This window comes from Ptiloglossa arizonensis, chromosome 2 (assembly GCF_051014685.1).
Source record: "Ptiloglossa arizonensis isolate GNS036 chromosome 2, iyPtiAriz1_principal, whole genome shotgun sequence".
NCBI lineage: Eukaryota > Metazoa > Arthropoda > Insecta > Hymenoptera > Colletidae > Ptiloglossa > Ptiloglossa arizonensis.
Window position 1 is genome coordinate 12,393,786 of NC_135049.1, and position 25,763 is coordinate 12,419,548.

The window sequence follows — 25,763 nt, forward strand, 5'->3', positions numbered from 1 at the left end:
GAGCAAATTGAGTCAATGCACTATTCTTTGATTTTTAATATTTAAATAAATTATTTGTTGTTAACATAAATTATAATATTAGTATATGTCTAGTAAATTCAAAACCAATAAAACGATCATTTTAACACCCCCAATTTCATGTGGACTACGTTATATTTCATTTTGATAAAAGTCTCTGATAATGAGCGATGAAAAAAAGTAATTAATTTGTCGTGAAATTACCCAAATTATTATTATTACATACATATATTCTACATCATCCGTACTCTGACAATAAAATTAGCTGATACTTTACTCTGGTACTAAAATCACACTATGTATCTGATCTTAGTTCATTTCACATGTGTAACTTTTTTTCTTCAACATGATTCTAGTATATTAATTTATAGTAGAGAAGTGTATTTCATGTCTCTCGCAAATATGCCACTATTTTAGACTACCTTACAATGATGATATGAATTGACACGTTTAATACAAGTTTTACAATGTTATTTTTGATCTCTGATACTCTGAAAAGTAATTAAAATTAACAAATAAAAGTAATTATATTTTTTAATTTTCAGTCTTTGCGGGATCCTGATGGCAATCAATATCATCCATACGAATATAGCCTTCAACAGTCTGCGGATGGAAATGTGTTGTTAGTGCCAAGGAATCAGACGAATCCTCATCATCCGCGTTCCACAACGATGGAACCAAAGACAAAACCTAATCCAGAACATAAGGAATGAAATTGTCAGGGGATCGCGTTTAGAATACTGGTTTCTTCGTACACTGAACGTACTTAAAGTGTTATGAAAACGCGGTGCTAAGAATAAAATTACATAGGATTATTAAATATGATAATATAAAAACGGTTCATGTTGGAAGAATTTTACTGCTTAACATTCGTTATATCTTACATCAGATTTACTAACGACGTTTTTCAAAACCATTTTAAAAACTCACATTGAGTAATGTCTTTCTTTACACATAGAAAATAATTATCAAACATATAAACACCGATTGTACATATAGTAATATAAAATGGTTAAATAATCTATACAAATAAATAGAAGGTAGACAACACTCTACCAATTTGTGTTACATTTAAATAGAAAAGATTTTGTTTATTATTCCGATCGATATAGATATGCAATGTTTCTTGAAAAAGAAAGAAAAGGTAATATCATATAGCATACATTTACAATAACACCTTTTTTATATTAAAATTCATCAAAATACTATTAAACTAGTATAATTACAATAATTTTCTTTCTTTTTTTATTATTCTTTTTCTTCCAGCATACGTGAATTCTGCTTGTTAATTTTCAGAGCTCATATATGTGCGTGTATGTTTTTTATGTGCAGTGATTACATTATATATATATAAAACCTAATAATTATTAAACTTTCATGTAATTTTCAAATGTTTATAATTTTGATGGCAAAAGCATAAAGAGTGTGTAAGGCAACATTAAATCTGCATTTAAAATGGAAACATAATAAAAGGAACAATTAAAATGATAAAAGGCAAATGTCTGAGACATTGGATACAACATATTGTTCTATATACTATTTCATATTCTGTACAGAAAACTTCTTTAAAAAAAGTTAGTGTAGTCCATTCAAGCAAAACATTAATGATAATGTGTAATATACAATGACAAAGAATATGTAGTACATAATGTAAGTATGTGCATACATTCACAGCAATGTGTTAAACTGCTACACTATTGATAATAGTATTGATCAAAATATGAACAAACGTAATAAATACACATATTTTTATAAAGTAAGAGACGAGTGAAGTTCAGGTATATCACATTTGCCTTTTTATGTATATATTAATGTAGTTAGTATAATTTTCTATAAATACTATATATATAAATATATAAATAAAAAGTATGTATTTATGTATATGCATGTATATATATAAATACATATATACAAAGTAATAATGAGATATATGTTATAATGTTAAAAACAAACGAAACGAGAATGCTGTTTATGCAGGCAATTTATAATAGTCAACTCTTTATTAATATTTACATACACAATTGTATTTATACTATTGGGTGTAGGCTGTCTTTAGATACTGTACTCAGCGAGTGAAGATCATATTGTTAAAGACTACTATAAAAAGAATAATTTATAATAACTCTGTTCGTGTACTGTACAAACGAACCACATTTATATGAATCTTTAATTCCATCTGATCACATGTTAAGACCTCTCATGTCATTAAATTTCTATATTGTATAAATAAAGCTGAATAAACCTTTGGGGAAAGTACTGAATGTACTTTGATATGATATTTGCATGATACTTATCCATCCTAGCATCATTTCAAAATAATTTATTTGGAAAGGCAATAACATATTGTTGCAAGTAATATTAAATTACAAAATTGTATTCGCACAAATATAATACTCTTCTGTAATAAATATAAATAATTTTGTATATTTTATTTAAACAAATGGTATACAGTTTTTATGCATTATCAACAAACTATGAATTTTTTGGTTTTGACAGGACATGTAATTACATAAAAGTGGTTGTAACAGTAATATAAATAAAAATGAAACAAATTTTTTAAGATCTATGAATGATTTAAAATTTAACTTGACATTTAATATTTAATTTCTTTATTTCCTTATGATATACTTACAAATTCGTTTCCATGACACGAGTTACCTAATGAATTTTATATTTTGCGTTTAAGTAAAATGAAAATAATTACAATCATGTATTCATTGAAGGTTATAATTATTAGAAATGTTCAGTTATGGCCGAATTTACATTTTCATTGACATTTACATTTCATTGAGTTGCCATTGGTAAGGGTTCTTTAATTCGAATCAGAATACAAAAATTATTTTGAAATTAAAATTGTTTATTTATCGTTACAGTCTTGTAAATAGAAATAGATCAACGCAGATCATTAGTTTTCGTTTCATAATGGCGTAGCTTGGTTTGATTTTATTTTCAAGATGGTGGAAGCTTCCAGAACAAAAAATAATAATCTGGGTTGATCTGACTCTGTTGGTAAGACAATAACGACAAATAAACAATTTTAAATTTGAAATAAATTATAATTATCTATTATTATTTTTTTTGCTTTACTTTTAATTGAAGTCCCCCCAGTACTAGTCAACCTTATTCTTGTATAGCTTATCTTAACGTCGGTTGAGGCGTACTATAATTCAATATTTCTAATAATTATATCGTGAAAATTAAGAGTAAATGATAATTATTTTTTTACAAGCTAGTTAGGAACATGTTTCCTCCAACATTATGCAGGATCATTGAAATCGGTACAGTCGGCATTATTGTAAATAATTATTAATTTATTTTATGCATACCACCAAAAACATTGAATTATAGATCGGATTTTTAAATTTTTAAAAATGATTAAATTACCCAATGACAGAATTCCACAAATTATTTGTAAACACCAAAACTTCTATAAGTTTAAAAATATGAAACAATGTTAATTTCTTAATGAATGTATAAATTGCTTTATCACGAAATAGACTGACGTTATACTTCGTAATGTATGTTGATGATGTTTTGTAATCGGTGGTAATTTTGAACAAGTTTTAAGATGGTAAATATTTTTAATAATAAAAGTATTCTAATAGATATGAAAAACGTCTTACATTAGCTTAAAAAAATCTCTATTTTAATGTAAACGTTTAAAATAATGTATAATATGTAATAATCGTGATAGTAATATGTAGGAATACTTGAAAATGACGACAAAATTTGAGTTATTCATTTAACTGTTTTACACGAGTCGTTACTACATTATAACTTAAGTTATTACACTTTTTACACTAATCTAGTTACTTGACAACTTTTACTCGATGTGTATCAGATTTAATAGTAATTATTCTTAATTGTACTTACTGTACATGTTAAATGAATGTGCTCCTTCAGTTTCATACCTAAAGTGCTTATAATTAATTTTATAATTAGATTAACAACAAAATAAAACCTTGAATATTATTCACTATACTCCACTATGAAATGTTCGCACGACTCGTATAAAACTTGGCACATACATACGAACACAAACAACACACTCACGCACACACACAATGTATTACATGTACAATATGTATTACATAACTCATGCTTTTTACTTTGAAATAAACAATTACCATTTTACTTGTAACAAGGTTAACAGTTTTTTTGCACTCTATTTTACTGATTAAAAATATCTAACATTTTCCGCATAAACATTTAAAAAATCATGTGACAAATCTGTCATCTAAAAAGAAGGAAGTGGATACGAAGCTTATTATTCTGATGTCAATACAGTATGTGTTACGAATAATAAAAATTGCATTATGATTATTCGTTGTTAAATAAATATGTTTAATAAAATCTGTAAAATGTTATAACGATATCTTCGAATTTGAAGAATTCTGTGAGTCATATAACTTTTTCGTAATTTAGCAGGAAACAATGTAATTTTCTAAAACATAATTATATTATTAAAATAATACAATATAGCATGACAAAATTACACAAATATATTTATCTTCGAAGTTATTCAATTGTATTTCTTTTATAAGTGAAATATCATTATTGAATGGTAGGTTTATAATTTATAATTTTATTCATTACAAAATAATGTTATTATATATTTGAAAAGAACATTTGTAAAGTGTTTAACACTAATTACAATTAAATTTTGTTGATTTATAGAGTAGCCAGAAATAAGGGGCAATATATTTTTTAGCTGGGGTAATTCAAGTTCCAGAGGTGAGACTACCTTTTAAGTTTCACTGGTTTACGGCCATCTTAAAAATCATGAAAAACCATTTTCACTAGCTTTCTCTGAAGCAAAAAAATTTTTTGTTTACCGCTTGTTTACACCATGATATTTTACGTAAAAGATTATTAACATTTCTTTAGAAAATTTCCCTTTATCTTTAACAATTTTCAAAATGCTATTGCAATAGTGAAACTTTAAGGCTGTTTCATCCCTTATATTGAAGTTAGCGCAGCTAAAAAATATACGGTTCCTTATTTTTAGGTGCTTCACAAATCTGCAAAGTTTCATTAAAATTGGCGATGAACATTTTGCAGTATGTGAATATTCCTCATTGGAAAGGCTGATGTAGTTGCTAAGAAACTTATTTATCCATGGCGTCTAACCAGTGGTTGCATTTAATTGAAAGTGCTAAGAAAACTGGAATTATTCAAGATGGTAAGGTGATTAAAAAATTAATCATTTGTTTATTAATATTTAAATTTTATTTATGTTTCCTATATTCAAATTCTATTTGGTCAATAATCATAAGTGTAATGTTATAAAATGTATATTTTTAACCTCTAAAATGTTTGATCAATAAGTAACTGTCATTAACAATTTTTGTTTTACAATTATATTTATTTTAGTTATAAGTTTGTACTTTTTTCACAATTAAGTTATATATTTATAAAACATCATTAAGTATGATATTTAACGATATAATTAGATTTTTAATATTTCTAATAGTTTTATATTGAGTTTATTAATTGTTTGGATTTGTTTTCTATTTTATGTGCACATTTAATGTTCTAGAATTGCTTAATATTCTGTATGGTATTTTGAAAGATAATTGTTTAATATTCTATCATTTATAATAAAATAATAATATAATAAACGTAAGGCAAATTCACATATTTCTTAGGAACAATATTTTTATGATTCTATGTTTAGGAAAAAGAAAAATTCATTTTTTAATGGAAGATGGCAGGGAAATGGTAGAAGAATATCATTTAGAAACTAATGTATTACTACGAAGGGCATGGAAAAGAATGGGTAAATTTGGTCAAAACACAGGTTGGGATATAGAAATTGGAGACCCTGAACCCAGACAAGATAATATTGAAGTCTGTGGAATTCAAGAAAGTACGAGTGCTGTATGTAAAATTTGTTTTATGGATTCTGAAGATAAGTTCATAAATGTACAGTAAGTCATAAAATTATGCAGATTCATAGGTACGTAGTTATATTTATACTTATTCTGTTAAGTTCTAATGTTATTCTGCTTACACAAAAAGTTGCTGAACAGATTATTTGCATAAGTGAAGGACTTACTGTGTATTTAAGCTTTTGCACTTTAACTTATCTGCACGCAATTGATTTTTGTCCAATGCCATGAGTATTAAAAGAAGATTTTAAAATAGAAAATACTGTAGAAGAAAACATGGAATAATTTCAAAATCTTACTTATATTTATGATTCATTTACTTCTAGAAATTATAAATTTTTCTATTTTATTGTATGGTATAATAAAATCAGTATGTAGCATTACTTTAAACCTCAATGTGTTTGAATAACACACTTGAAATATAACGTCAAGCTTTATTTGTATCTGATAGGCATATTTGGAATGCAAAAGTTTAAAATTGTTAAGTATATTTAATAAGAATTATAAATTTTATAGCCATTTATTACCAGAAGGATAACAAAAACTTCACTTGAATGGCGCATAAGAAATTTACCATATCCACAGAATGTATATTCAGTAACTACAGAGGATGATGGAGCAATAACTGTTCGTACAAGTAATAAAAAATATTTTAAAAAGATAAGAGTTCCAGATTTAGAACGTATTGGGCTAAAACCAGAACAAGACAGAATATCTTTTACACACCAATATAACACATTAATTATTACGGTATGAAAAACATTCTCGTTTTGTTTACTATTTATGGATAAATTATATGTTCATTTATTTTGTAGTATAAAAAACCACCTGCACTTTTGGAATTAGAGAGAAAGGTATTGAATGAGATCTTGATTAGTACTGACTGAGAGCAAGAAAAGATGGTGATATACAGTGTCCAACAAGTTAATAAAAACCTTAAATTTTCAAAATTTTTTTGTTTTCCGTGTTGCCCATAGCTATATTTACAAAAATTGTATAAAAAAAGAATATTCGCATTAAAAGTGAAAGGTTAGAAAATTTAAAAGGATTTTGGCGGCATTATCATCGTACGGAAATCGTGTTGCGAATGCATTTGTCGTGAATATTTAAAAATGAAAAAAAAGAGTATTTGAACAAATTCTGTGTATATTGTGACTTAAACACGATTGATGTAAACATTTCGTTAATTTTAGTTCGTATTTTATGCAAAATACACATGAAATGATCGATAATAAACATAGTAAGAGACCAATTGAAGTCGCTAATATATAAAGTCGTTGCGCGCGAAAATCGAGAGATCGATTGATCGTTCTGCGTCGCGCTAATATCGACTGCATCCACTACTGCGTATGTGTGCTGTGTTAGTGGTAATACATTTTGGCGTTATGCTTTTGAGTCCGTATAAAATACCTGAACAAACGAGGAATATGCCGAAGTCTATACCTGAGAAGTAAGTAATAATTATTTTTCATTTTATATAATAGCAATTAGTTTGTTCAAGTATTTTAAGTTACTTGTTTATTGGTCATAATCTGAGGTCACATTGTAAAGAGGTTATGTTATGTCGACATTTCTCACTGCTTTTAGTATTTCTTTGCTAGTCTAAGGTTGTAGAAGGTATTTGTTTAATTATACATTAAGAAACTATCGTAGAAATTAACATTTATGTACCGTACAACGCTGATTAATAATAAATATTTAATGTTTTTGAATGTATTCTTGACGCGGGTTTGCATGGCGACTAACTTATCGGTTGAGAAATACATATATACTTTTCAATGTGAAGTCTTTAATAGAGAGTGCTGTTTTATTTGAATGAAATTTAATTGTACTATTTCAAATACGAATACAATAGTTCCACACGTAACTACGAATCCTTATCAGTGTTTTGAAGCAAAGTATTTCGTAAAAGATATTGTTACTGTCGATTGTTAAATTTGTTTGTCTCATTTGTCGAATTAATTCCAACAACGAATTGTAGTAAATTGTCGTTATAGTTATATTCCATTTTTTTTTTTGTTTTTTTTTTATCGTCACCTGTTGCGTTTACCGATTCACTCACATAACACATACGCAGGTATATACGTGTATGTTTGTATTTCATATCACTTTTACTATTTCCTTTTTCATCGTCGACATTACAGTTCTTTTATACTGTAGGTGGCTGGAATACAAACCTTTCGGCAAGGTTATAAATGGTACAAAAATTCTGCCGTTCAAAGTACCATTGAAGGAGGTGAGTACTATTTATAAATAAATAAATAATTCAATTTTAAAGTCAGAACGAAGACACCACTTACGTGGTATATGCTGACAATTTATCAAATTGAAATTTGTGAAAAAATGCATTAAGGTTGCTGCGATTTCTAAATTCGGATATCTTCGGATACCTGTTTAAACGAAATTTTTAATAATTCGATTTATTTTCGTAATATATTTTTGTTTAAAATTAATAGTATTATAACAAACCGTAAATAATTACACTAAAAATAAAATGATTAAAACTGTAATACTTCATCGACGGGATTATAGCACTGGGTAATTATGTATATCTCTAATACGCGACTTATGAATACATTAATTTTGATACGCTAATAATGTGCTGTAAATGTTTTGTACAGATTAGTCACGGTCTTCGTTTTCTATCTGAAATAATCTAGTCATGTTCAATTAATTTCTATAAAATATTCACTCTAATTTATAATTTAGAAATCCTGCTTACGTATCGAACTCTTAGCAGCAACTCAGGTCGCGTGTCGTGTTTTACACGCAAGAACGATTTGACGCACTTTGGTATTATCCGTAACAGGTGACAATATTCGATTTGATATCGTACGGGCGTCATCCGTCGATATGGTATACGGATTATATTTATTAAAGTTATACTTTTCAGATTTAGACTCTTTGTAGTCAAAATACATGATAATTATTTAAATTGCATTAACTCATTTCGTATTTTATGTAAATATTTTGATCTTAATTTTGGGTCCTCCTTGGTATGAAATAATTATTATAAGGGTAAACTTAGAATTATAAAAAGAAAATTGTAGGGAATTTTGTAAGTACAAGAAGAGAAGAACTAATAAAAAAGAATTTTTAAAAATAATGTATACATTAAATTGTCATCACTTGATTAGATTAATTTTTTTTGAAATGACACTTTCTTTAGAAAATTGAAAATATTAGGCAGAAAGTGTGACAAGGTATTTGAAAAGAACATTATTCAATATGATTTAAATTGAATGTACATTTTTAATAATTTTTGGCTCCGAAACTCGTAATTTATAGGTACTATGTGTACAGGGTCTAATCTGTACTCGTTTATGCTATGTTTTTCATGTATTCCTTTTTTAACATAGTATATATTATCGTATATATTTATGATGAGACACTAGTTCTTGATTTATGAAACCATTAAATAACATTGTATCCGTTACTTGTTGAATGAAAATTAGAATTAGAACTCAATTTTCTTATCGATGCCGTTCGTTCTAATAAAGTGTTCATTAAATGGATTTCACTGTAGAGACTAAAAATAAAGAAAGGAACAGACTTTATTATATTCACTCGATATTGGGGCAGAGATTGTCGTAAGAGAAGATTATTTATTTGTCATTAAAGACATAAGAATTATTCTCTCCATGCCATAGTCTCAATTTTTGTCACCGTTGTAAGACAAAAGACGGGAAGGAAGTTTGATGGAAATTCGTTGAGAACGATCAAAATTATTATAAACCAGGACGATATATTACTATCGATGAACAATTATTTCCAACAAAAGCAAGGTGTATATTCACTCAGTACACGTCCAATAAACCGGAAAAAATTTGATATCAGATTCTATTGGGTTGTTTGGAAAGTCATTTCGTTTTTTTTTGATGAAAATGAAACACAATTTTTTTAGAGTGTATACACATTTTATTAAATTGTATATTCTCCATTTTGGAAAACGAAATTTATATACGAAACAATATATACACTTGAATAGTGTTTTCGCTAGATTTCTTATTTGTACGTGATATTATTCACGGAAAATGTATCGGTCTCGAGAAACAATTTTCTCTCGTACTCTCGTACGCGACAAATAAAATTGAACATATAAAGTATTATACGCGTATGAAATCTGTGATTCGTAGATAAAGTTTTTTAACTGCATGCATAAAAGATAGCCTTGAAACGACAATTGACGTTCCTGATCGAACTTTCGTACAAAGTGGACATTAGAAAAATGTTCCATTTACTCTTTTTAACGGCAAGTATCTGCATCGAAAGCACCAATAGCTCTAAATGTTAGGGCTCTACAAATAATTTTTTAAAACAGTCTTCGTAAACTTTCGTTTCCTTAATTTGTTTAATATTGCACTTATAGCTAGGTATATTATAAGAAAACGTAGTTACTGTTACCATTTGAAGAGCGACAAGCACTTTTAGATAAACTGGTCTTTACTTTATATATATATATATATATAATTTAAATTGAAATAAAGTGTATTCATTGTACAAATTATTGGGTTGTTCGGAAAGTGATTTCGTTTTCCAAGATATGGAGAATATATAATTTAATAAAATGTTTACACACTTTAAAAAAATCGTTTTCTATTTTTTCTAAAAAAACAAACGAAATGACTTTCGACGAACAATCTAATGAATCTGCTTCGCCCATAAAAGGGCGTATACAGGGCGATTGAAAAGAAAAAGGCGTAAAGTTAACTTTTCAACAGTTACTTTCTAGACGCGAGCACGACATAGATAAATCGAAAACACAATATAACACAAAATGTGAGATGTGCATTCAACAAAGAAAAGTTTTGTATCATCGATGAGATACGTTATCACTGTTGTTATTAGCGATCTAGCTTTGATAACCTTGAACTGATCTAGTTTCGATCGATTGCATTAGAACCTACACCGATGCGCCGTTTTTTGTTCCTTTCGATGATCACCAGAAGCCCTTGAAGTCTTGGACTTAATTTTTCGTGTGTCACTGTACACACAATATTACAATACAACGATTTTTACATTTCAATCCGTCGCTAGTTAGAAGTTTCTCGTCGACGCTTAGAATCGTTCAAATATTTGCGTTTGGTGTCGTCATCTTCGTAAAACCGTCACGGGGATCCGATTGAAACGCTCCGATAACGATAAAAGATATAAAATATAAAAATGTTACCCTTTTGGTTCGGTGACTCGCTCGTAACTCGAGACATCGTCGGTCGGTCGGTCGGTCGCGTGTCAGAAACAACGCTTAGATTGGCTCGGTGCGAACAGTTCCAGAAAGCGGTGGGGATAGGCTCTGCGTCGACTCAAGGAACACTACTGTATTTGTTTTCGTATCGTTATGCAGAAAGGTGTCGCGTCGAAGCGTACGTATTACGTAGAAATAGATCGGAAGTGAACATTTTCACGTAAACGAAAAGACCGATTTATCGATCGACGAATCGAACGTTTCTCGAAATCTGAACCGGGCAATTGATGCACGGGAGGCGTGTTCGGTAAGGATACGCGCGCGCGAATCAATAATTCGCAAATTCGCGTTTATCTGGAACCGGCGCTCTCGAAAATATGGCCGGTGTCTCCGGAGTTGCGTTACCGTTCTTCTTTTTTCACCCCGGGCCCCGTAGTAAATCAAAGATCCTCTTCGCGGGGGTCGTGGCGGCTTCGAAGGCGAGATAAGATCGCATCGAATTCCAGAAATAGAGGGTACAGTGCCGGTATCCATACGCGTCGGTGCATCTCGCACGAGTTAGGTATGCGCTCACACGTTTGTGGGTTACACGGCACGGGCCACCACGAAGCACGATGCGAGCCAGTGGTATAGAACCGATTTTTACGTACCACCGGGTCAATTAATTCCAAAATTACCCGCTAATATTTCGCGCGCGTTCCTTCCTTCGCGTTGCGCATTTGTGTAACGAATTAATTCGAAACGCTACTCGAAAGACCGTCTATTCGCGTGCTATCAAATCTCATCGAACCGCTCGTCAATGTGCCCGTTCACGGACGAATCTTTATCGATATCTCCAACGCTACTTCGTCTCCTTTGATTCGGTATTCACGAAATCTCTGATCCGATTCACGTGAAATGATTGCTCTCGGCGTACTTGGATCGATACCTATCGGTACTTGTTTGTCGTTTATTAAAATATAAGAAACCACTTAGATTGTTCGGAAAGTAATATCCTTCCTTTCGGTGAAAATGAAACACGAATTTTCTATTATGTAGAAACATTTTATTGAATTACGTATTCTCCATTTTGGAAAACGAAACGACTTTCCGAACGACCCGATATCATTGTTCTCGGGTAAATGAAATCCATGAAAATGCCTTATTCGCGACGAAGAATTCTGAGTGGGCAAAAATTGGTTCTATACCACTGTGCGGCACCAGGAACGGGGAGGTCCGTTTATCCATCGACGCTCTTGGTAACGGTAAGGTAGGAAAGGCAGCTCCGGTGAGATCTCGTATCGGTCCAAGCCAAATTGCTGTATTGTTGCATGCCCCGGCTCCAGCGTAGATATAAACAAGCTTGATGTATGCACACACTTTCGTCCGATACAGGCGGCGGTGGTTTTTGGTACGTGCATACCACGGTCGATTGTTTGGCTAGTAGCTAAGCAATGTCCGATCGTGTGCTCCCATGCTGGTTGCCGCTGTGTGATGTATCGCAGGTCGTGCTGTGATCCAGCGGCATTCACGAAAGTTTTTTGATTTCACCGGTACACGAATGTAATGACGTCTTCTTTCTTTGCTCTCCTTTTCTTCCCTTTCTATCTAACTTTTTTCATCACTTCGCCCGTTTAAAATACCGAACCCGCAGCAGCGGGTCAAGCGTCATTGGAAAAAGACAAATTTCTCCTCGGAGACGAAGTTCGTTGAACATTTTTAAATCGATCGTCGGATGTTTCTTTCTCGACGATGTTGAGAACGCGCGAAACGAAATGAAATTAATCGTTAGGTATTGTCGAATCGCGCGTAAATGTTCCCCAGTCACTTGTTTCAAACGTTCGTTATTTTTAACGCGTGGAGAACATTCGATAGTCGAAGTGAGATTTGAAAAGCGAGCTCGTAAAAATAAACCGAGATCAATAGCTTGTATAGATGGAGACGTAAATATTGAAATCAACGGAAGACGAACCGGAAATATTAACATGAGAAATAGTTCGGGGGGCGCTCGGACCAAGTGAGGTACGAGACAGTCTTTACGGTTATTTATGGAGACTGTGTATGTATTTATGGGCGGTGATGCTATTTCGTGTGTAACGTTTTCGAAATTAAACGTTCGAGGGACCAATCTTTCGAATTTAAGGTCTTATCGTTGATCGAACTTTTTTTCGCGATCGTATTCGATCATACGTGCAGCCGTTGTCTTTATATCAGAAACGACTGTGCGAATGTCATTGTTGATTCGAAGAGATTTCAAATTTCTATTTATTTTTCATATCGATTCGTAAAGGACTTATTTTCCATTGGTTCTCTCAGTTGATCGTAACGTACGCGAAAAATTCTTTTCTCGAGTTATTTATTTTTTTTTAGATTTATTTTTACCTCCTTGCAAAAGAAGATTTTCACTTCTATGTAAAAAGATACACGTGTAATATTAATACAATACTGATTGTATTAATAAATAATAATAAAAAATATTTCTTTTTGTTAAAGCGATCCGAACAAATTTGATGATATAATTAATTGGTTATTCTTGATTATAAATCTAGATACCGTTATGGCAACTTGATTCGAAGTTTCTCGAAAACGATCGATGACAATGCACGTTCGATCGTTGCTAAGTTTGACAATTTTTTATTTTTAAAGGGCAAATTCTTCTCAAAAGCGAATACGTTGATCGTGTCGAAGCACACGGCTTTCTAATTGACGATACACCGGCTTCAAATTTCGCAGAACATAAACCATTTTTATATCTTCAGTTTTTCGTCGAGGCCTCATTAAAATACGAAACGATAACCGTCGCTAATTGAACGCACGGTCGTCGTGTAATACCCAAAATACATGCACCCGTCAGATATATTTCATAAGAAAAGATGCAATTCGAAGATGAAATATTTTTAAAGTTACGCGTATAAGGTATTTCTTTGAACACTCCACGGTTGGACGTGTGTGTTATGTTTCGTGCCAAGCATCTTAAAGTAATTGGAAAAGAGTAGTTCGCGTTGAATCTGTAAATTTGTTACGCGGTGATATTCGATGTCTTTAAATAACGGTACGTTGTTACTTAAATATTTGATTTAGGAAATTTAGGAATGTGAAAGGGGATCAATGAATTCCGTACCGGTAGTAATATCTTCTGTACCAAATATAATTTAAATGTGCAGCTCTGGACAAAATTCAGGATTTGGGATTACAATGAATTTGTAATCGTAAAAAACTTCGTTTTCGACAGAAACATGAAACATGTTTGATCGTGGGCTCGATAGCTGGAAGTAAAGTCACTGCAATACCTTCCACCTATTTCTCTTATCTTTCTTGGCAAGCTTCTAGTAGTTGCGCGGCTGAAACTATAGATGGCGTGTATCATTCTTCCAAAAATGGATTCTGATTTGTCGTAACCTAAACACGAGTATTGTAATAGTTTTGTGACATTGAAAATTTATAATGGATTGTTGATCCAAGGATGAAAGTATTATTTAGTAAATACGTATATAGTTTGTTGTCTCCTGTCTAAAGTTCAATTTCATTTCACGTTCACACGAATGTTGAATGTGGGTTAATGCACCGAGAACTTGTATCAAGTCTTAGAAATTACCATGGCTCTGTACCGATTTCTAACACTTAACTCCTCGCGAAAATACTTGTATCTCGATATTCGCATGTTCTTCTTGTTGAAAATAATCCTGTCGATACTATCATGTTGTATACTCTTTCTAATGGATAAAATCCACCATCTTCTTGTGGATTCTGTCGAGCAACTACGTTTCTGTTCTCTTCGTAAAGTATTGAGTTGTTTGGAAAGTCATATCGTTTTTTTTTTCGTGAAAATGAAACACGATTTTTTTAGAGCGTGTAAACATTTCATTAAATTATATATTCTCCATTTTGGAAGATGAAATGACTTTCCGAACAACCTAATATCATTGACCAAAAGTTGACGCTTTAACTATTGTAAAGTCCCGAACGATACCTTCGAAAAGTTTTTGGCAATACGAGAATTGTTACAACCACAGTTTGGAATTGTTCGATTTTACTAGTACCGTTTATAGTACAACGGACATTCGAGTTTTCCAAGTTCTATCGGAGAACAACGGTCGATCGATCGGCAAATTTTTCATCTGCGAGAATAGAAATATATTTTGTAAATTTAACTTTACGAATAAATAAAAAGAATTCATAAAAAGGAACAACCTATAAAGAAAGAAAATGACGTACATCGTCAGCTGTTCTCCAAATTTGCTGTTTACTTTTTATTCGTCACAAGCGAACAAGTTTGTTTCAGTTGCACTCTTTGATAATTTGTAGTTTCAAGCTACCGTGCAATAAACGAATTCTTCCTAGTAGTCCAAATCATTGACATTGCGATATTAATTTTTAAATAACCCTACTGTTTCGAAGACCTACATCGAGTTGTTAGTTTCGGTGAAAGTTCTTATTTATAAAAATGACTTCCGAATATTGTTACGTGGGAACTTCGCAGCGCTTATTTCGCTTACAAGGATTCGTTGCCGTAATCACAGATAACGAGTACCCTCTCTAAAGAGTTTTTGCACTTTAAAGGTGTTAAAACACGCTTCGCGGTTTTAACGCTGGTAAAAGTGATGCAGGAAAGAGCGACGAGAACGATAAATGGTTTTATCGAGATCAATTGACGAAAAAATACACGCGCGCACAACGATGTATATTTCAGTCGCAATATAAAATACAACATGAGCTTACAAGACGATATATAACGAAGATTACACTACTCGAAGATAAACTTGCACGAGTCTTCGAAGGTTCGGTACCTTATCGGTAGATCCAGCTTGTCCTAGGGTATGAATCTCGAGTACCGCATTTATCGACGATCGTAATAACGTTAAAAAACGGTTAACTTAGCGAGTTAACTCTCCTACGGTTTGGTTGTTACGGGTGAAATGAAAATCCGAATTGAACGATTCGCGAATTCGTCGCGTATTTATATCGGTCAGCCGGTCAAGTTTTCGCTGAACATCGAGACATTCGTGTACACCGATTCGTGGAATGCTGACTGATAGTCAGCGTTTTGAAACCAATGACGCGAAGCGATTCGCGTCGAAAAATATGGGTCGTTGTATGTAACAATACCGTGTTGCTCGAGAGTGCTCAATTTTTTCTACCCGAAACGATTGTCTCGGTCGTTAACCACATTTCCTTTATCTTGCAACGTTATTGTTAACTTCGATCGTTCGACGCGTATTCAAATGCAGATTAGTCGTACATATACCAAGGCTGTTGAAACTATAGGAGGAAAAATAGAAAATTAAAATTCCAATATTCAGTTTTGTCAACACTAGAACTACCGACAGATCTCGTAATATTAAGGTATACCTTATAGAAATATATACATCTGAAAGAGAATCAATCGATGAGGAAAAAGAAGAATTTATATAATTGTTCACGTGCGTAGAATAGAAAATAACGTGTTCAGAAAACGTGCCATGGAATTTGAAGTAAATTTTATTACGAAAGCAGTTGTTACATTTCGAAAAATATAATACGGTTCGAGTGAAGAAAATCGCGCACCACGAAGAGTGGCAAACGGTAGTGAACGATCGCGTAAGACGTTTCGAAAAATATAATACGTTTCGAGTGAAGAAAATCGATGAACGAACCCTGGAAACGTTCGGTGGTCCCCTTTGATAACACCACGCGTCGTTATAAGAACATAAGCTGTCCCCGGCCGTAAATCCCGAAAGATTTCTGCAGGACGAATGGCGGTATCAACAGTCGGCGAATGCTCACGTCAAAATCGGCGTGAGCAATTTCCATGCGCCGTTGGTGGCGAGCAGCACCGCTATTCCCGTTTGTCTTGAGTCATTTAATTTCCGCCTAACTCCCAACCAACCGGTTTTTCTCGTCTACCGTCGTTACCTGGTACACCGGACAGTTGCAAATAAGTTCGAAACCTTTTTGGGTGGATTGGCCGCTATGCATATACGCGCATGCATACGCAAAATAGGAGGGTGGCCGGCTAATTGATTCTGGCGTCGCGGGCATTACATAAAACAAGTCGAAGCGAGGGCCAAGAATTGGACTCGGGTTGATTGGGCCCGTTGCGCCGACCGCGGGGGGCCACTCGTTAATAGGGGCCCCACGAATGCCCGTGCCGGTGCCCAATGCCCATGCCCGTGCCGCGGCACCCACTCCCTCTCCACTCCTCTCCTCTCCTCTCCTCTCCTCTCCTCTCCTCTCCTCTTCTCTTCGCGGCTACGGGACGCACGACGGACAGCTTTTTCATCTTCTTCTATAAGAACGTGTAACAAATATCGGCTCACACGAAACGTGATACCGTCTTCGCCGACACGCCGTACACTTTCTACCTTTTCCCCTTTTCTTTTCTTTTCTTTTCTTTTCTTTATTGGTACAGCAGCGGCCCCGATGAATTTAAGACAGTACTCGCCGGTCACATATACATTGTAAAAGATGCGCTTTAAAGTCGATTTTAATTTTGGATTGAATTTCACACGCGTGTAATTTGGTACGGAATCGGTACGGTGGGGTGGCTCGCGAATACTCCGGGCACTCGTGTCGTATCGTTTGTGCAACTCATTTTTTAATGGCACGGTTAGCGTAGCCGTTAGCTTTTTTAGCTTCGCATTGTATTCGTAATTCTTCGGCGTCACGGTGGTTCTGCACGCTCGGCGCCGGTGATCGATGCTTCGAATTTTCACTTCGGGGCTTTCCTTTTCGCGTTTCTTTTTTCTCAATTTTCCGCGGGGGAACACCGAGACGCGACGTTCTCGTTCGTCGATTCGTAGCTTCGAGAAACTGTTTTCTCAATCGTCGTTTCGCGTTGCGTGTATTCGTAGCTCTTTTCTTTTTTTGCATTTTTTTTTTATGTATTTCTATCGCGCGTTACTTTCTTTCGTTTTTCACAGCACGCAGGCAATATTTCCTACGTTTCGACATATTTTTGAATTCCGACGAATTTTCGTTTCAACGACGCGACCTTTCCCGTTTTCATCGAACAAGCTCGAGTTTGTCGTTATCGATTCTCTTTTCCTGCATAGAATCGAGGTTACGGGAAAGACAAAAGGACCGATCGTCCGTGCAAGTAGGTCTCAATAGAATGTTTTCTCAAAGAGAAAACCCGTGGAGGAAAGTTCGAATGCAGTCTTATTTGCGAAAAGATTGTATCTTCTTACTTATCCTCTTATAACTCGAACCGAGTAATTTTCACCTGGCTCTGGTCGTTGTAAACTTAAAATCAAGCGAAAAATACTTCGAATGGACGTCTAGAGTATAGCCTAGGGCTTGTTTAATTACAAGTGCCATCGGCCAGTTTATATCCATTTTCAATCGTTTTGCATTTACAAGTGTAGCCTTATTTATTGCCGAAAAAAGACGAATGAAATTCCAGCGAGATAAACGACCGAAAGATGAAATGATAATTACGAGCATATGTACGTATTACTTGCACCGTGTCGGTAGAAGGAAATATCGAAATGTTTTCATCGCTCTCGCAGATGTTTATCGCTTAAAAAAGTTTTCCTTTCGTTTGTATTCGTAAAGCGTGTGTAGGTGCTTATTACGTGTATCTGCTTTCATCGAGCACGTTGTTGGATAATATTACCGCGGAGTATAAACGAGAAATCATACGCAACCAATGAAGCAGACAATTCTTCGCGTTTAATTCGCATAAACGTTATTAGAACAGCGAAAACATTTGTAACGGAAAATCTACCAAAGAATCGATTCGACTTGTTCATCCTTCGTTTCTATTGAAAATAGTCACTTGTTAAAACTTTGTAATATTCCGTTTGCGATTGTATTTCATTAATCGCATTTTTTACGAAATAAATAATACGAGTTGATCGACGGAAATTGTTCACGCGTTCAAAATTGGCAACGATTCCTCGATAGGTTAACAGCGAAAGTAAGTTCGGAAGAAAATTCTTTCTTTTCTCTGTTCTCTTCTCCAGGGAGAAAGAATGTGGAATGATTTAAACGTGGGAAATCGAAGAGCAGATAGGTATATCCGTAGTATAGTATTCCTTCGTTCTTACCATTCCATGCAGTCCGGTCGAATACCTGGGGTTTTCCCTCGAGATCGTGGAACCACGGTAGGCAAATTCTGCACGTAGAAACGGAATATTAATTCTTCGCTTTAGTTCAGGTTAAAATCCACCTGAAAATGGATAGGCTGTCTTCGTGGGTGATATCTGTATTTCAACCACTGGAAATCCTCAACATTCAGATCGCTATCGTGGTAACTTCTCGGTTACACTCGGGCTAACCACCTTCGTTGTTTCACGGCGATAGAAGACGCTTTGTCTTAAAATGAGAGACGAATCGAAACGTTGCGCATTTTGCGATTAAATGACACGTACGCGTAATGTTTGTCCCCTTGTTTTTATTTCAAAAATAATAACTCGGAGATAGCGAAATTTAGACGTGAAAATAAATCGATTCTCGTTACGTAATTACAGGATTATTCGAATTAAATTATACGTTAAATCATTACGTAATTTGAAATTATAGGATTTTTTAAGAAAAAGAATCGAAAGTATTGAAGTACACGAATAAAGGTTTTTGGATAAAAACTTTGATTAAATTTACGAGTATTAATATATTTGTTACTAAAATCGTTACCGCTGGAACGAATGCGGTAAGTTTACGAATCGATTGCAAATTATTTATAACCAATTTTCATACGGAAGTATTTTTTCGGAAGTTACTTTTCGAAACTTGAGTTTGGTTAGAATATTTTTAAATAATTTACGGTTGTATAAATTTGCATCGTACACCTTTTCTTTGATATAGGATTCACTTTATCGAATGTTTATTTTTTCTGTGTCTGTAAATGGGAGGAAAAAAGTTAAAAGTAGAGTTACAATTATGAAATTTATATAATATACGAACCTTTTTATTTTTTAAAGTTACTTTATAACATTTGCGACCTTTCTTAACTATTGGACTTCTATTAGTTCGCTGCACGTAAATAGGCATTTTTCATAATGAAACTTTAAATTTGTATAACTTTCTTTTAAAACAAACACTTCGTATATATAACGAAAATAATATAATAGGTAGTACTATACTTTTCAATAAGTTTTATCGTTCGATAAAACTTATCGAACAACCTAGTAGTATAGAGAAACATTATAGCCTTCTTTAACAGCAATAAAGTAATTTATTTAAATATAGAACATACGTAGATATAATGGTCCCTTGCATAATACTTTTCTCTCGTGTGTTTATAATTAAATACGCGACTGCTTTGTACTACATCGTAATTGACATTTTTCATACGTCGCTATCAATATTATTGAAGTTGTCGCTGCTTTGGATAAATTACAATACATATATATATATATTTATATCGACTTTGTATACTTCTCGTAACGATCGATCGATTTCCTTGTTCCAGTTTGATTAAAAAGGAGACGTTTCGTCAGCCACAGCTTCAAAAATTCTCTCTTTATGGATATTCTTTCTTCGGTAAAAAATTATCCAAATGTTTTCAGAATTGAATTGTCGATAGATTAAGAGAATAACAAAACTTCCGCTATCCTTGCCTACATTGTAAGCTTTGGAACGTCGCTCGACACACGAGGAACCCACTGATCCATCTTCTTTACTTTGCTCATTTTTGTCAAGTGACCAACGATCGTAGAATGACTAACGTTCGTTAACGAGGCAATCTCTCGTACACTTTGACACGGATCAATTTCAACAATCTCTTTTGGAATGTTATCGTTTGCAATATTCCGGTTATTACCGGGATTTTTCGTTTCGTTTCGAATTTTGGAAACGAACATCGAACATTCTTGTTTCTCGCATCGTTGCAACGTTTTCTAAACGACGAATCTATTCTTTTAGCGATCTCGTAAGAAGGTTGTTTCTAATATTAATGTACATTATATACTTTGCGAGGTGTATTCTTTTTTTTTCTTTTTTTAATACGACCTGTAACAGATGGTGACTAACTATTGTTAAAAATTCGTGTTGTAGCGTTGCAAATTTTGGAGCAAAATTGAATGAAATAACTGGTGTCGTTTTGAAGCTTGAACCTGTTTTCAGATAATTAGCGTTGAATCAGTCCAGTCTGGTCTAGTAGCTTTTGTTTCTCGCGAATATAGAAGTACAATTAAAAAAAATGTTAAGTGTATGTATTATAAAAAATGTAACATCTGAAACGATTTCATTTTTACCATCTTACTTTCCTGTAAGTAATTCTGTTACAGGGATATCTTCGGTATTAAATCTCCGTGGATATTTTACGATGCGTTTGCTTCTTCCGAAGATACATTCGTACGTATAAAGGGCAGAACGACAATTCGTTTGATTGATAATTCACGTAGCAATAATTCAATGAATTATTCTCTCGGCATACGACTGACTTGCTTATAGTTGAGACACCGCTGGACCCGTAAAAATCGAGAAACATTAAAATCTTCGAAATTACGCGTCGAAGACATCGGATTAATTTGTCAGGCACACCGAAACCATCATTCACCGCTGCCATATGCGATATTTTGCTAGCACATGTCGCACAGGACTGCAAACATTTTTTCAGATATGATTTATGAACAAGTCCCTGGCAAACTTCGTAGCGAGGAATGTATTCGTGTCATGGTCCAGACCTCGTGTCCCTCTAACTTTTTAGTTTTCGTTTCCTCTTTTTTTTCGGCAAAATGTTAAGTAACGGCCCTCGGTGATGGTAATCGGTTTGTTGACTGTCGGAAATAATAAACGGCGGCATTGTACCTTGTCGCAGACGTTAATCTCGCGGGTAAACACTCGATTTCACGGTGGACGTCTTACGGCTTCGCGCAACTTTTATGCCAAACTTATGAAATCTCTTGGACACGAAAAATACAAGCTTCGTCGTATTCGACCATAGATTCGGCACGACAGTGGATATCACATTTTACGGATATTCGTGAATATTATCGTTTGCGTGTTCCTTCTAACGTTGAGTTACCAGGAACACTTAAAGGTGGCAAACGCGAGCTGCGTATCGAATATCGATTGTAACAAAAATTTTGTACAGCAATGTTATTTTAACATTCGGAAAAGTGCGTTAAAGGTGAGTATTCTTTTAGCAAAATTATCAAAGCTGCTTAATACTTTAAAGAATCGAAACTATTACAGCTATTATTTCGAGTGATCGATTGTTAACACTTATCAGTTCGAAAAGTCGTTTCGTTTTTTTTTTTTAGGTGAAAATGAAACACAATTTTTTTAGAATGTACAAACATTCGATTAAATTATATATTCTCCATTCTGGAAAACGAAACGACTTTTCGAACAACCCGATATTTATCGAAGCTTGGGAAGAGCGAACATGAATAATGTATCAAAGGTATTGCAAAATGTATTATAACCGTTTACGTTGCAAACGAATTGTGTCGTTATTAATTATACAATTAAGTTAAAAATCGTTTTTTCCCCCAATTTGGTATCTTTTCTGCAAGACGTAGGTACCGCGTATTGTAAATTGGTGGACAATCACTTTTATTCATAAAGTTTGCACAAAGTTATTTTAACCGTAAAAATTGCAACGTTATTCGTTTATATAAGGTTTCCCTCGTTCGGCATTTCGAGAAACACAGTATTTACCAGTTCTTGATTGTTGCATATTCTTTTTACGGTCGAATTTATCGGTCCCGCTACGAGATAGATGGGGGTCCTATGTTATTAGCGATGGTAAGTGTTTGTTTAACACTCGGTGCGAAGCGAAAGGGGCTCGTCGTGCGATTTCGCATCTTCCCATAGCCGGAGAAGGGATTTGACGAAAGGGATGAGTATAAAGGTGGGCGAGAGAGAAGGAGACGGCCATTGTAATTTATGCCGAAGTTAGCGAGCAACTTCGATGACTTTGTAAAATATTACTGATCCCCGTTTCGGTGATCTTATCTGACTCCAACACCGCGCTTCGTTTCGTCGGAACGCCTTCTTTCTCTTCTTTCTCTTCTTCTTCTTCTGTTTCTTCTGTTTCTTCTCCTCCTTCTTCATCTCCTTCTTCTTCTTCTTCTTCTTCTTCTTCTTCTTTTCCTCTTCTAACAGACTGGCGCCTCTAAGAAGGGGGTCGTGCGTCATGTGAGGACCCACTGGGCCACAACGACTTTCCTTTCCGAGTTCCGACGATCGACACCGAGGGGACTGTATAAACATGTAATTTGTTGATGAAACTTGCTTTCTCACAAATCCATTCTCTATATTGTTACGGATCTATTCTCAGCCAATCTCGAACGGTCCTGTAAACCGTCTTGTCCACTTAATCCATTTTGTTCACGGTTTTTGATAACCACGATTCGGTTACTTTGTTTCGCTTCTCTGTCACAATTAGTGTCTTTTTACGAGAAATTTTGCAACGATCTTGTCTCTTATTTCTCGAGAAATTTTACAATCTGTTGTTTCTCGTTTTTCGAGACACACATTGTTTCTCAAGAAAGTAAGCCTGTTGTTGCAAATAGACACGTTTGTTTTTTCGACAGTGAGCTTTCAGCTTCAAATTTTAAGTAGACTGATAAATATAATAGTAATGATGATTCTCTTGAAAATGCTGAAGAAAGCTTCCAGATTCTCAAACCGCAGTATTACCATTAAAAATACAATTAGAGTTAGCAATTGCGGATAGTTTACAAGAGATCGGTATTAGTTCAAGAGAAGATAAATTTCGAATTCTGAAGAAGGAATTTTATGTTCTTGAATCCAGTGGAAAGATATTTGGATGTTTTACATACAGTTAAGTCAACATCTACACAAAATGAAAGACATTTTTCTATAGTTCCAGATTTCGTTCGAAAAGAAAGAAGTAGATTGCCAAGAAACTGCATCGGATGTATTACATTTTTTAAAAAACTGTTTTAAAACTAAAAGGTGATATAAGCATTGGCCATAGTAAAGAAAAACAAAATTGAAAGTTCTTTTTTTCGAATTTCGTTATTATGTACGACCCGTCGTAAAATTAAAGGAGCATTTTAAATCGTTTGAAAAAAAAAAACGAATCTTCAAGTTCTGTAATTTTGTGAGAAATAGATGTTCAGTTCTGTAATTTTGTGAGAAATAGATGTTCAGTTCTGTAATTTTGTGAAAAATAGATGTTCAGTTCTGCGAGTAAAACGTTTCGGTGCTCGTAACCTGAGCTTTTAAATCCTATTCAGCGATTTTTTTTCCAGCAATGCTTTTCCAAGCGGTAGTTAGCACCAGTTCTAAGCCAATCGTGTCAAGTCGTTCAAACATTCTTCGACTTTGAGGTCACGCATGCGGTTTTTTTTTTCTCTCAACTTTTATGAACGAGGTATTAAACATTGAGGTCTGCATTATAGTTGTGCTTTCTAAACGAGGCTACGACTTTTTTTGCAGAATTTATCACGATTTAAATTCTACAGTTTGGTTATTTTAGTACGAAATTAAGATATACCGCAAGGAGGTTACATGGCCGGATTACAACTGGTGTAGAATGTGTATGAAATTTTAAAACCAGAGTCTTGCCTCTATCGAATCAGTTTGAAAAATGGTCGACCGAGATATTGGAGAATTGAAGGGTCCGGTTTCGTAATTTCAGATAAAAAATTAATTTTTATTATTGTACTTTCTGAACGATCCAGGTTTTGAAAGCATTATCGTGAAAAGATGTGGTAATTATTCAGAAAGCGGACCGTGTTTCTAATTTCGATGATTTTTAAATGTATCGTAGAAATCAATATTTTTAACCATCTTTTATTATATATTCCCTTTATCGTATACGTTCACCGATTAGGTTAAATTATATTAGGTCATGTAGGTTAGCGTCCCAGTCGCCGGCCATATAAACTGATATTTAAAATCATTGAAATCGGTTAAGTTCAATCTTTAAGTTCACTTGTTATACCGTACGTCCATTTGAACATTTTTAATTTAAGTATCTCGAATGCAACGCGTATTTACATAACTTTTTTTACTACACAAGAAATTACAAATATCTTGAAATTATGTATATAAATTACAAATGTCTCAATTGAAATGATAAAAGTTTGCGCTTTTCTTGTTAAAAAAGATATCGAGTCAACCACAATCTGTCCTAATTTTTTACTTTTATTTTTTTAGGGTCTTGAGAAAGAAAAAATATTTCTGTATAGAGTTGTGCAAAAATCTAGTCTAGATCAATAATATTGTTGATTTTTGTCTACCGTATTAATCGTGCACATAAAAACAACAACAAAAAATTATTACTATATTATTGTATACTATACAAAATAAGTGATCGTTACAAGATATGAGCTAGTACTTTTCACTGTAGGGTTTATCATCAAACCTTTTGAAGATTCTTAAAATGTGTCTGAATGTGTCTGCTAGATGATGACAAGTTAAGTTAAAATGATCTGAAAGTGAGGTTGAAAGTGTAGCCTAAATACGAGCCACTCTTAAAGTAATCTAAAAGAAAAGTAATTACTGCACATTTTCTAAGTATTTAAAAACGTGTTTAAAACATTAAAAAAGTATACATTTAAACGCTAATGGTCTATTTACAATAGTCACAGATGTCGGTTTAACACCTGCACGAACATTGTACTTCTTATGAATTTCAAGGTCGCTGTAATCGTTTCACATTACGAACCAGCTGTGCAATCCGTATTCAGATCACTCGTTCAGGAATACTTAGGGCGGTAATACGTCAGTATTACGAAGTGTTATTCATTTCAAGAAATTGTACCGAAGCGAGCAATGACTCTTAAAAA

General features: G+C 33.6%; 3 protein-coding genes across 8 annotated transcripts in view; all 3 read left to right on the forward strand.

The window, feature by feature from the left end:
* The window catches only part of Cnc (NFE2 like bZIP transcription factor cap-n-collar), a 247,305-nt gene extending 244,998 nt beyond the window's left edge, over positions 1–2,307 (forward strand). For all 3 annotated transcript variants that reach the window (XM_076304818.1, XM_076304817.1, XM_076304819.1), the window contains exon 13: positions 564–2,307. In XM_076304818.1, coding sequence (XP_076160933.1) covers positions 564–731 — 168 coding nt within the window. In that variant the 3' untranslated portion in view covers positions 732–2,307. The remainder of the gene's footprint in view (positions 1–563) is intronic.
* Positions 2,308–4,033: 1,726 nt separating this feature from the next.
* LOC143143251 (protein DPCD) lies at positions 4,034–6,859 on the forward strand. 4 transcript variants are annotated; one of them, XM_076304306.1, is made up of 5 exons: positions 4,034–4,304; positions 5,080–5,200; positions 5,696–5,898; positions 6,426–6,659; positions 6,725–6,859. In XM_076304306.1, the coding sequence occupies exons 2-5, from the start codon at positions 5,137–5,139 to the stop codon at positions 6,794–6,796; spliced, it is 573 nt and encodes a 190-aa protein (XP_076160421.1). In that variant the 5' UTR covers positions 4,034–4,304; positions 5,080–5,136; the 3' UTR covers positions 6,797–6,859. The 4 variants fall into 4 exon arrangements, with proteins under 4 accessions (XP_076160421.1, XP_076160420.1, XP_076160422.1 ...); XM_076304305.1 differs by having other exon boundaries at positions 4,035–4,304; positions 5,027–5,200; XM_076304307.1 differs by lacking the exon at positions 4,034–4,304 and adding an exon at positions 4,564–4,582.
* The window catches only part of LOC143143250 (uncharacterized), a 95,158-nt gene continuing 76,253 nt past the window's right edge, over positions 6,859–25,763 (forward strand). The window contains exons 1-2 of the mRNA XM_076304304.1: positions 6,859–7,359; positions 8,070–8,145. Coding sequence (XP_076160419.1) covers positions 7,259–7,359; positions 8,070–8,145 — 177 coding nt within the window. The 5' untranslated portion in view covers positions 6,859–7,258. The remainder of the gene's footprint in view (positions 7,360–8,069; positions 8,146–25,763) is intronic.